The 11,258-nt window shown below is 67.7% G+C and overlaps 1 protein-coding gene across 2 annotated transcripts; it reads left to right on the top strand.

Moving 5' to 3' along the window:
- Window positions 1-363: 363 nt before the first annotated feature.
- CHKB (choline kinase beta) lies at window positions 364-10,892 on the top strand. Of its 2 annotated transcripts, XM_045026995.1 has the most exons (12): window positions 364-571; window positions 1,306-1,414; window positions 2,725-2,838; window positions 3,191-3,324; window positions 3,883-3,987; window positions 4,359-4,417; window positions 4,689-4,776; window positions 6,652-6,760; window positions 7,210-7,308; window positions 7,989-8,095; window positions 8,398-8,479; window positions 9,789-10,892. In XM_045026995.1, the coding sequence occupies exons 1-12, from the start codon at window positions 390-392 to the stop codon at window positions 9,843-9,845; spliced, it is 1,245 nt and encodes a 414-aa protein (XP_044882930.1). In that variant the 5' UTR covers window positions 364-389; the 3' UTR covers window positions 9,846-10,892. The 2 variants fall into 2 exon arrangements, with proteins under 2 accessions (XP_044882930.1, XP_044882936.1); XM_045027001.1 differs by lacking the exon at window positions 7,210-7,308.
- The last annotated feature ends 366 nt before the right edge of the window (window positions 10,893-11,258 follow it).

Raw genomic sequence — 11,258 nt, forward strand, 5'->3', positions numbered from 1 at the left:
CGGCGACTGGCGGAGGGACGGGCGGCGATTGGTCAGGACTGGCAGGGACGGGCGGCGATTGGTCGGGGCCGGCTGCGGCGGGCGGCGATTGGCGGAGGCCGGCGGGGGCGGGCGCTGATTGGCCGGGCTGGCGGGGCAGGGCGGTGATTGGCGGGACCGCGCCGTGATTGGCGGGGGCCGGTGGGGGCGGGCACTGATTGGCCGGGCTGGCGGGGGCGGGCGGTGATTGGCGGAGGCCGGCGGGAGCTGATTGGCCGGGCCGGCGGGGGGAGGGCGGTGATTGTCCGGCCGGCGCGGGTGGGCGGTGATTGGCGGAGACCGGCGGGAGCGGGCGCTGATTGGCCGGGCCGGCGGGGGCGGGCACAGAGCCGGCCCGGCGGCGAGCGGAGATGGAGCCGGAGGCGCCCGGCGCGCGGTGCCCGGGCGATGGCGAGTGCGCGGTTCCCGGCTCCCCCCGCGGCGCTGCCGTGCCCGCGCGCACCCGGCTCCGCGCCTTCCTGTGGTGCCGCGAGTTCCTGGCCGGCTCCTGGAAGCTGATCGCGCCCGAGGAGTTCGGCATCAGCCCGGTCAGGTACCGGACCGGACCCGGCGGGGCGGGGCTGGAGGGAGCGGCCCCGGCCCCGCCTCCGCCTCCGCCTCCGCCTCCGCCTCGGGCTCGGGCTGATGCTCCTGCCAGCGCCGCGGTGCCGTCGTTAGGGTCCCGGGTGAACGGCCCCGCTCTGCGGCCGGGCCGGCGGGTCTCGTGCGGCCGGAGCGCCCGGGGCCCCGTGGTGGGGCGATGGGCCCCGTGCTACGCCCGGCTCACGGGGCGCCCAGCCCGGGCCGAGCCCCGCGCAGGGTCCCCCCGTCGCAGTCCTGCCAGCTCGCGCCCTTTGCCCCCGCCGGCGCCCGAGGGATGCGGCCCGGCCCGGCCCGGCCGCGGCGCAGGGGAGCGAAGGTCCCCGGGCTGCCCCCGCCGCCTGGCAGCGGCCCCTCCCCCGTGCCCGGCGCTGTACGGCTCGGGCCCGAGCCTGGTGGGGGGCGGACCCCGCCTGGGCCAGGGCCGGGGCTGGGGCGGGCGGGGCAGAGGGACGGAAGGGGGCACCGCGACCCCTAGCTCCGGGGCGGGCCCAGGGCGATGCTGCCGTTCCCGGGGGGGGGGAGCCTGGGGCCCCTCGGCCGGGCCGTGCTCCGGGGGCTGCTGGGACCCGCTTCGCGCCCCGGCAGCAGCTCACTTGGCCTGGGAGGGACCCGCAAAGCTCCCGGGCCGCGCCCCGTGCTCCCGCCCTGCCCCGTGTCTGACCCGCGCCCCGCTCCCCTTTGCAGCGGGGGCCTCAGCAACCTGCTGTACAAGTGCAGCCTCCCGGAGCACGTCCTGAGCGTGGGCGACGAGCCTCGGCAGGTGCTGCTGCGCGTCTACGGGGCCATCCTGCAGGTGAGGCGCCCGCAGCCCGGCGGCAGGGCACGGGGGGGGGACACCAGGGACACACCGAGCCGCGTCCTGCGCCGCGTTCGGCTGGGGCCGGCGTGTGGGTGAACCGGCCCCGCCCGGCCTGACCGTGTCAGCCCAGCCACAGGCTCCCTGCGAGCCACTGGGGCCAGCTGGGGGGGCTACGCAGGCCTCTGCAGGGACTGTCATCCACCCCCCCCACCCCCCGGTGAGGCCGAGGCCTAGGACAGCCCTGCCTCCTCCCCCGGGGGGCCAGTGCCCCTCACGCCCCACCCACAGCCCCCTGCTATCCCAGCCCTGTCCCCTCCCGCTCTGCCAGTGCCCCTCACTCCCAACCCACAGCCCCCTGCTATCCCAGCCCTGTCCCCTCCCGCTCTGCCAGTGCCCCTCGCCCCCCACCCGCAGCCCCCTGCTATCCCAGCCCTGCCCCCTCCCGCTCTGCTAGTGCCCCTCACTCCCAACCCGCAGCCCCCTGCTATCCCAGCCCTGCCCCCCAGCTCTGCCAGTGCCCCTCGCTCCCCACCCGCAGCCCCCTGCTATCCCAGCCCTGCCCCCTCCCTCTCTGCCAGTGCCCCTCACTCCCCACCCGCAGCCCCCTGCTATCCCAGCCCTGCCCCCTCCCTCTCTGCCAGTGCCCCTCGCTCCCCACCCGCAGCCCCCTGCTATCCCAGCCCTGCCCCCTCCCACTCTGCCAGTGCCCCATAGTCCCCACCCGCAGCCCCCTGCTATCCCAGCCCTGCCCCCTCCCGCTCTGCCAGTGCCCCTCGCTCCCCACCCGCAGCCCCCCGTTATCCCAGCCCTGCCCCCCCCCGCTCTGCTAGTGCCCCATAGTCCCCACCCGCAGCCCCCTGCTCTCCCAGCCCTGCAGCACCCTCCGGGCTAGAGAAACGCCTCTGTCCAGCTTGCTGCTGCTGGGTGCTGACTCCTGGGAGCTTTTTGCATGGGCCAGTGAAGGGTTCAAGGCTGGGGGGATTAATGCTGTTCCCCCTTCTCTGGTGGGGGTTCCCGAGGACTGTGCATTGGGCTGGGCTGTGGATTGTGGATTTGCTGCTTCCCCACCCTGGCATCAAGCAGTGTCTGGGGGTCACTCCCCCCCCATTGTGCAGGGTTGGGAGATTCCCGGGGTCACCACCTCCCCCCAGGGATTGTGTAGGCTTGGGGAGTCCCAGGGTCTGCCTTCCCCCCCCCCCCCCGCCCGGGGTTGTGCAGGGTGTGGGGCTCTCAGGGTCACGGCCCCTCCCCTGACTGCACAGGGTTGGGGTGGGTGCCCCTCACCCATGGCTCTGTCTCTGCAGGGCGTGGACTCGCTGGTTCTGGAGAGCGTGATGTTTGCCATCCTGGCAGAGCGGGCACTGGGGCCACGGCTGTACGGGGTCTTTCCGCAGGGGCGCCTGGAGCAGTACATTCCGGTATGGGCCTCGCTGGGCGGCCTACCCTCTGCCCTTCCCCCCCCCACGGGACCCCAGCCCCCAACGGGCTGGCCAGAGACCTCCCTGCCTGACTTCAGGGGCTGGTGAGGCCCAAGTGGCTGCTGCACGTGGCAGGTGCCTGGCAGTGCCCGGCTCTGTGCCCGTCCTGGGTGGGTTGGCCCTTGGTTCTGTTGCTTGGCTCAGACCTGTGGGCTCCCGGGGGCACTGAGTGGGCCTGTCCCTCCCCCGGCGTTGGAGGCTCCATGCCAGGCCAAGCGAGCCCTGGGCTCCCTGCTGCCCCCATCCCATTCCCTGGAGGCCAGGCTGTCTCATGCCTGCCGTGTTCCCCCAGAGCCGGCGTCTGTGCACGGAGGACCTGCAGGACCCCGACATCTCCAGGGAGATCGCGATGAAGATGTCCCGCTTCCACGGCATGGTGATGCCCTTCAACAAGGAGCCCAAGTGGCTGTTTGGGACCATGGAACGGTAACCCCTTCCCTAGCACTGCTCCGGGGTTCTCTGGCCTGCAGGCTGCAGGCCGGGTCGTCCCGGCTGGCCCCTCTGAGCACCAGCTGCGTCCCCCCGGGGGCCCTTCCCCTGCAGGAGTGGGGGCCTAGAGTGTGGCTGGCAAGGAGTCACCCCCCATCACTTTGCAGTAATAGCCCTGAGGGGAGCACCCCCTCGATGCAGTGCCATGGGGCCAGGAAAGAGAATAATGGGCCCTGTCTTACGGGGAGTGGAGGGGCCCCTCCCCATCTCACTGCTCGGGTGGGGGACTGAGTGGGGGGTGTCTCCCCATCTCACTTCTCCCAGGGGAGGCAAGTGGGGGGGAGTGAGTGTTGGGGGAATCCCCATCCCCCTGCTCCCGGAGGAAGGGGGTGGGAGGGGTCTCCCCTGCTCCCGGAGGAAGGGGATCTCCCCTGCTCCCGGAGGAAGGGGGTGGGAGGGGTCTCCCCTGCTCCCGGAGGAAGGGGGTCTCCCCTGCTCCCAGGGACGAGGGCTGGGGGCCTTGCCCTGTGGAGGTGACAGGACCCTGCGCTCCAGGTACCTGAAGCAGATTGCCGAGCTCACCTTCCCCCAGGAAGCCCAGCGGAAGAAGTTCAACCAGCTCAAAGCCTATAACCTGCAGCAGGAAATGGGGAGCCTCAGGTGAGCCCAGGGCCCGAGGGGCTGCCATAGCCACGTGGGGGTGGGGGAGGGCACACTGCCCTTGGGGCTGGCTGGAAAGGTGCCCCCCCAGCCCGCTAAGGGGGCCTCTCGCTGCTGGTTTCCCCAGCTCTGCACTGCGACAGGACCATGGGCCCATCCCCCGTCTCCCATCCCCGGAGGCTGGGCGCTGGCTGCCCGGAGGTGGGTGGGTCTCTGCCTGGCACCGCTGAGCACAGCGGGTGGCAGAAGCTAGCAGCATCAGAGCTGCTCTCCTTGGGGCTCCCCCTCGCAGCGCCCCCTGCTGGAGAGCCTGGGGGAGTGGGAGGGATGAAGCGGGCTGTCTGCTGACGTCTCTCTCCCCTCAATTCCAGGGAGCTGCTGGAGTCCACACCCTCCCCTGTGGTCTTCTGCCACAATGACGTGCAGGAAGGTGAGTGGCAGGGGGTGAGATGCCCCTGTTGGCGGTCGGCATTGCCAGCCGGACTAGCCCAGCCTTGGGCTCGCTGGCACCTGAGCCACCACTACAGCGCAGCTCCCCTCTGGGGTCGGGTCAGGGGAACCTCGCTGGCCTAGGCACAGCTTGGCCTGGGCAGCAGCCTAAGCCCTGCCTGGGGCTGACCTGCTTCAGCCCCAGGCCAGGGCTACCTGGGACCTGAGGGGCTCCCCAAGGCAGCCGCTCTCACCTGCCTTTCCCTTCCCAGGGAACATCCTGCTGCTGGCTGGGCAAGAGTCACATCCCACTGACAAGCTGATGCTGATTGACTTTGAATACAGCAGCTACAACTACAGGTGGGTGATGGGAGGCCGGGGCAGGGTGGGTGTGCCTAAGCTGGCATGTATAGGGCCTCCACTGCCCAGCCCGGAGCTCTCCGTGGGCTGTGCTGCCCACGTGGGGCTGTCAGACCAGCTCTGGGGACGGCTGCCCGGCCTTGTGCTCTCCCTGGGCCATGCAACCTACACAGGTGTGACGGTGCTGCCCGTGGGAGCCAGCTGAGGTCACTCAATCAGGCTGAACTGCAAACAGAACGGGGCCGAAAAACCCCAAACGCTGGTGGATATTCCAGTACTTAGATTTACCAACCAGCACAAAACAGCTTCTGTAGCACCTCACTGGTTAGTGAGAAGTTCAAACCCCGCAGTTCCCTTAAAGTGCCCAGCCTCAGGCCTCCGTCCAGACACACCTGTCAAACATATGATGATAAATTCTGAAAATCTTATCTCATCATATAAAAGAAAAGGTTTTCCTGATCCCAAAGGACCAAGCCCTAGATCCAGGTCAAATGATAACTTAGATCTTACCCAAAATACACGCTAATAGCCAATTCTTGTTAACTAAACTAAAATTTATTATAAAAGAGAGAGAGAGTTGGTTAAAAGATCCATATACAGACAGTCTTGAGTCCAATTTCTTGAGGTTCAGATACATAGTAGATGTGAGCTTGTAGTTGCCAAAAGTCCTTTTAGAAATAGTCCAGAGGTTACAGTCCAATGTCCATATTCAGGGTGGCTCCAGTCAGTGACTGGGGATCTCAATCCTTGTGGCTTAAGGTTTCCCCCTCTTGAAACTCAGAGCAGATCTGAGATGAAGCAGGATCGTGTCCCAGGGTTCTTATACATTTCCAGCAGCCTTTTGGCCTGAGAAAACAATAGGCTTAACTCACCTTCCAAACATCCTGGCAATTAGCACAGGGGAATTTATCCATTAAATAGTTCAGATACAGCAGTGCTCCCCAGCCTTTTTGTGGCCAGTAGCACATTCATGTTTTCAGAAGAGTGTGGCGGGCGCCAACAATTTTACAAGGCTTATTTTGTGTTTGTACATTAAATAATACAAAAAACATATTTAATATCACATAATATCTGAATCCAGAGAGAAGCCGGAGAAAAGCCGCGAGGACAGAGAACACTGGTGCCGGCAGCCCTGGAGTGCTCTGTCCCCGGCAGGCGCGGGGCCCCAGCTTCTCTTCTCTGCTGGGCACCTGCCGGGCACCGAGAACACCAGCGCCTGCAGCCCAGAGCTCTCTGTCCCCGGCAGGCCCGGGCCGCGGCTTCTCTCCCCTGCTGGGCACTAGGCAGGCCCTGCACCTGCTGGGAACAGAGAACACTGAGCCCGCAGCCTGAGTTCTCTGTCCCCGCAGGTCCCCTGCTGGGCACTAGGGGGCACTAGGCGGGGGACCACTGAGATACAGGTTACCACGACCGTCCGACAATAACACTATTTCACTCAAGTATCATCATAAATGTTAATACTCCTTTTTTGATCTTTGAATCAGAGCTATAGCGATAGACAAGACTTGTTTGCTGACATCCCAAGCCCTGAGCAAACATCTACCCTTTTACTCTAACACTGCCCGCTGCATTTCAAAGCTCTGTTCATTTACAGATCTTCCTAACGAGTCTCTAAAGTTCCGCCCTGGGTCAGGTCAGTCTGGGAGGTAATTAACTCTTTCTGGCCCTGTCACCTTTCAATGAGATTATTACACTCATAAGGTCAATGGGGTTGGTGGGGTGGCTGCCCAGGCCAGTGCTCCCTTGGCTGTGGGACCCATATGGGGCTATTGGGGCAGCTCTGCTGCGGCTGCCTGCTGGGGTGGGGTTGGGGCCACGAGGAGGCTGGCACCCTGCAAGCATGGAAGCACCTAACCTCCGCCCCCCTCCTTGCAGGGGCTTTGACATCGGCAATCACTTCTGTGAGTGGGTGTACGACTACACCCACGACACGTGGCCCTACTACCAGGCCTCCCTGGAGAACTACCCCACGCGCCAGCAGCAGGTAACCGAGCCGCCCGGCTGCGGGAGCCCCGGGGAGGGCGGGCGGGCAGTGAGTCCAATCTTTGCCAGGCTGCTGCCCTGGGGGGCGAGGTGCTTGCGCGCTGGTTGGTGGGGCTGTAGCTGTTGGGATTGTTGCTGGGTTCTGAGCCCCGTTCTGAGCCCCGTGCCCCGGGGAGCCCCCCCACTCCTGGGGGAATTCTGCACCAAAACCTTAAAAATTCTGTGCAGAATATTGTGAAGTTCTGCAAAATTCTGCATATTTTGTCAAAGTAACAGTATAATCACGCCAGTTTCAGTTGTTTTGGTAATGGATTTCAAAATACCAGTCAGCAAGTGTGTCTGTAACAGTACAGACACCACACAAGCTTCAGGAAACGTTTCTTGACAAATAGGCCCTCGCTAGGCCTGTTGATACAGACCTTTGAGTAATTCATTTCTACTCTAATACAGAACCGGATTCTCGCCCCCCTCAGGGGCAGTGCAGAGGCTGTGGGGAGTCAGGGTAACGGAGGAGCTGAGGGAGCGGGAACAAGCCTGGGAATGAACCTGGTGGGTGTGGCTGGGAGAAGGTTTTGGGAGGGGGGAAATTGTTAGGGAGTTGGGGAGCCTCCCCCATGCAGGCTCTGGGTGACCCCTAGCCTCTCCCATTCAGCCAGGAACAGCTGCCCCAATCCCCACGTGGCCCTGCACGCTCCACTCAGCCACCCCTCTCCCCCATCCCCTTGTGGCCCTGTACCCCACTCCCATTCAGCCCCATGGTCGGTGCTGTCACCTCACTAGCTCCTGTGCCCCCCACTAGCCTTTCTGAACCCCAGTCTATGTGACCGCTTGCAGCCTGTGTGCCCTGTCCTGTCCCCCTCCCAATACCCCACGCCTCCTCACCTGGCCGCGCAGGCAGGGCGCTGTGAGGAATGCAGCCTCTCCGCCTCCCTCTCCACGGCTGGCTGCTCCGCCCCTGAGCCAGCTGCCCACTCTTCTGGGCCCACAACAGTCTCTGGTGCATAAAAGGTGAAATTGCAGCGCCTCCCCGGCAGAATCTATCATTCTGTGGGGGGCATGAATTCTGCGCATGCGCAGTGGTGCAGAATTCCCCCAGGAGTCCCCGGCTCACTCTGGGCCTCGCCCAGCTGGGCAGGTAGGCAGAGCCTAGATTCCCCATCCCCTGCACACCCCAGCTCCCCACCCTGCGTTCGGGGCCTGAGGCTGAGACTTGCCTGCCCTGCCTGCAGCTGCACTTCATCCGGCACTACCTGTGGGAGGACTCGGGGCGGCGCGGGGGCACCACGCACGAGGAGCAGGCCCGCATCGAGGAGGAGATGCTCACTGAAATCAGCCGGTGAGTGAATGACCGGGGGCAGCAAGGGGAGACCCCCCCCGTTTCCCCCACACGGAGCGGGTGCAGGGGGACCCCCACCCTGCTGCCCTCCTCAAGGACAGATCCTCTCTTTAAAGAGCCCTCCAGTGCAGTCAGGCATCTGTTGCAGGCTCCTTCTCCCAGCCTTGCTGCACAGCCTGGGGGTGCCTGAGGGGCTCTGGAAGGGAAGCCAGGTGCCCTGGGGACTTGGGGTGGAGTCTGGGACATGGCACAGTGCGGGGGTCTCTCCCAGCGTCTCCCCAATGGCTGCTCTCTCCTCTCAGGTTTGCTCTGGCCTCTCACTTCTTTTGGGGCCTCTGGTCCATCCTGCAGGCGAAGATCTCCACCATTGAGTTCGGCTACCTGGTGAGCACGGGGCATGGGCGACTCTGCCCCTTGACTCCCACGGGGCACTGCCCAGGGCTGCCTGCTGAGAGGGGGACAGGTCGGGGGGGCCCAGCCTGGTTCGGTGTCTTGAGGGGCGTCTGCCCTAAGCTCTCCCTTTGCAGAGGACGGGAGGGACCTGCCCTGCTGAGCACTGTGGGTACCTGCTGCCTCCCTATGCCAGGCCCTCAGTGCGGCCACATGTGGGTCCTTGTGTTCTGGCTCTGCCCCCACGCCTGGGGGGCTGCACGGGGTCCCTGGGCTCCCCTGCCCCCACGCCTGGGGGGCTCTGCGGGGCGACTGGGCTCCCCTGCCCCCACGCCTGGGGGGCTGCGCGGGGTCCCTGGGCTCCCCTGCCCCCACGCCTGGGGGGCTCTGCGGGGCGACTGGGCTCCCCTGCCCCCACGCCTGGGGGGCTCTGCGGGGCGACTGGGCTCCCCTGCCCCCACGCCTGGGGGGCTCTGCGGGGCGACTGGGCTCCCCTGCCCCCACGCCTGGGGGGCTCTGCGGGGCGACTGGGCTCCCCTGCCCCCACGCCTGGGGGTTCTGCGGGGCGACTGGGCTCCCCTGCCCCCGCGCCCGGGGGGCTGCGCGGGGCGACTGGGCTCCCCTGCCCCCGCGCCCGGGGGGCTGCGCGGGGCGACTGGGCTCCCCTGCCCCCGCGCCCGGGGGGCTGCGCGGGGCGACTGGGCTCCCCTGCCCCCGCGCCCGGGGGGCTGCGCGGGGCGACTGGGCTCCCCTGCCCCCGCGCCCGGGGGGCTGCGCGGGGCGACTGGGCTCCCCTGCCCCCCGCGCCCGGGGGGCTGCGCGGGGCGACTGGGCTCCCCTGCCCCCGCGCCTGGGGGGCTGCGCGGGGCGACTGGGCTCCCCTGCCCCCACGCCGGGGGGGGGGCTGTGCGGGGCGACTGGGCTCCCCTGCCCCCACGCCTGGGGGGGGGGCTCTGCGGGGCGACTGGGCTCCCCTGCCCCCACGCCTGGGGGGGGGCTGTGCGGGGCGACTGGGCTCCCCTGCCCCCGCGCCTGGGGGGCTGCGCGGGGCGACTGGGCTCCCCTGCCCCCACGCCTGGGGGGCTCTGCGGGGTCCCTGTTCTGGCCCTGCCCCCACGCCTGGGGGGCTCTGCGGGGCGACTGGGCTCCCCTGCCCCCACGCCTGGGGGGCTCTGCGGGGTCCCTGTTCTGGCCCTGCCCCCACGCCTGGGGGGCTCTGCGGGGTCCCTGTTCTGGCCCTGCCCCCACACCAGGGGGGCTCTGGGGGGTCCCTGCCCCAGCCTGACGCTCTCTCCCTGTGCAGGATTACGCGCTGTGCCGTTTCGAGGCCTACTTCCAGCAGAAGGCGCAGTGCCCGTGACCGGCCCGGCTCTGCCTGCCGCCTGCCTCAGGCCCCCGGGCTTGCCTGCCGCCTGCCTCAGGCCCCCGGGCTCGCCGTGCTGCAGACACGTGGGGCCTGGCCAGAGCAGCGGAGTGGCCCCTCCCTGCCAAGGGGACAGCAGCTGGCAAGGACCCCAAGGGACCAATGCCCCCAGACCAGCCTCCCTTGCCCCCTGGGGCGGGGGGCTGCCCTGGCTGGCCAGGGCGCGGGGGTGGGGTTTGGGGGTCTCCCTGCAGGCGTTTGGGGGCAGGGCTGGGCTGGCGGGGAGGGAAACGGTTAATGTTCCGGTTTGGGGAGTGAAGGCGCGTGTGAGGATCCCCACCCCCTCCAGGGTGGGCTGTGTGGGGCCGGCTCTCCCCACTGCCCATTGGCGGATGGTTCTGTGTGGCCGTGGGGGTCCCGCTCACCAGGGCGGCTGCAGCCTCGGCCCCCTCCCCGGGGCAGGAGGGGCTCGGCTCCCCTGGGTTCCCTGCGAGTGCATTGGGGGCTGCGCGCTGGGAGGTGGGGGCTGGGAGCTGAATGTGCCACACGTGCATCTGCCTCTGTCCCTGCGTCTCTGCCTCCCCTGGCCTGCGGCGCTGCCCAGCTCTGCTGCCCTCGTGCCCTTCCTGGCTGCCCATGTAACCGGGGAGCCCCTGGGGCTCAGCCAGCGTGGGCTGCAGGGGGGAGACCTGGGTGCTCTGCCCCTGCCCCCCGCAGGGCTCCTTTTCTGGAGAAGCAGGGGGCGTTTGTAGGGCAGTGCTGGCCTGGCTCCAGTGCCTCTCCCGCTGCTGGGAATGGGGGGTGGGCTCTAGCGGGGTGTCCCCTGCTCCGGCTGGGGGAGTGGGGGGGGAGCGTGTCCCGCAGCCCTGCCCCAAAGTTCCTCCCTGCCTGGGCCCCGTGGTCGGGGCTCTGCACTCGCTTTCTCTGCCAGTCCCCAGCGCCTGCTGCTGCTGCCCCCTCAGAGCCGAGCCCCGGCAGGGCCCTCCACTGCCCAGCAATGGACTGTGAGCTCTGCACTCAGACCAATAAATGCCTGGCGCTGTCTGCCTGTGTCCGTCCGTCTGTCTGGCTGTCCCTCCTCCTGCCCAGGGCACTCAGCGTCCCGGGGGCCGGCTGCCTGCCCAGAGCTGCGTGGGCCCCCAGGGCAGTGGCGGGGTTCAGGCCTGCACATGGGCACTGACGCTGGCAGAGGGAGGGGAGGCTGGCGCCCTCAGGCCCTTGGCGTGCTTGGGAGAGGCGCAGCGTAGCCCTAATGCCCTGGCCCTCGTAGGGGCAGCGCCCAGCTCTGGCAGCGTGTTTGGAGCCCTCACGGCCCCCACCAGCCACGGGGCTCTGCTGCTGGGCCCCTGGCCGTGCTGGTGCTCCCCGGCTACCAGCCGGAGCGGCACGGCCGCGATCCGCTGTGGTGCC

The sequence above is a fragment of the Mauremys mutica genome, chromosome 1 (assembly GCF_020497125.1).
Source record: "Mauremys mutica isolate MM-2020 ecotype Southern chromosome 1, ASM2049712v1, whole genome shotgun sequence".
Classification (NCBI taxonomy): domain Eukaryota; kingdom Metazoa; phylum Chordata; order Testudines; family Geoemydidae; genus Mauremys; species Mauremys mutica.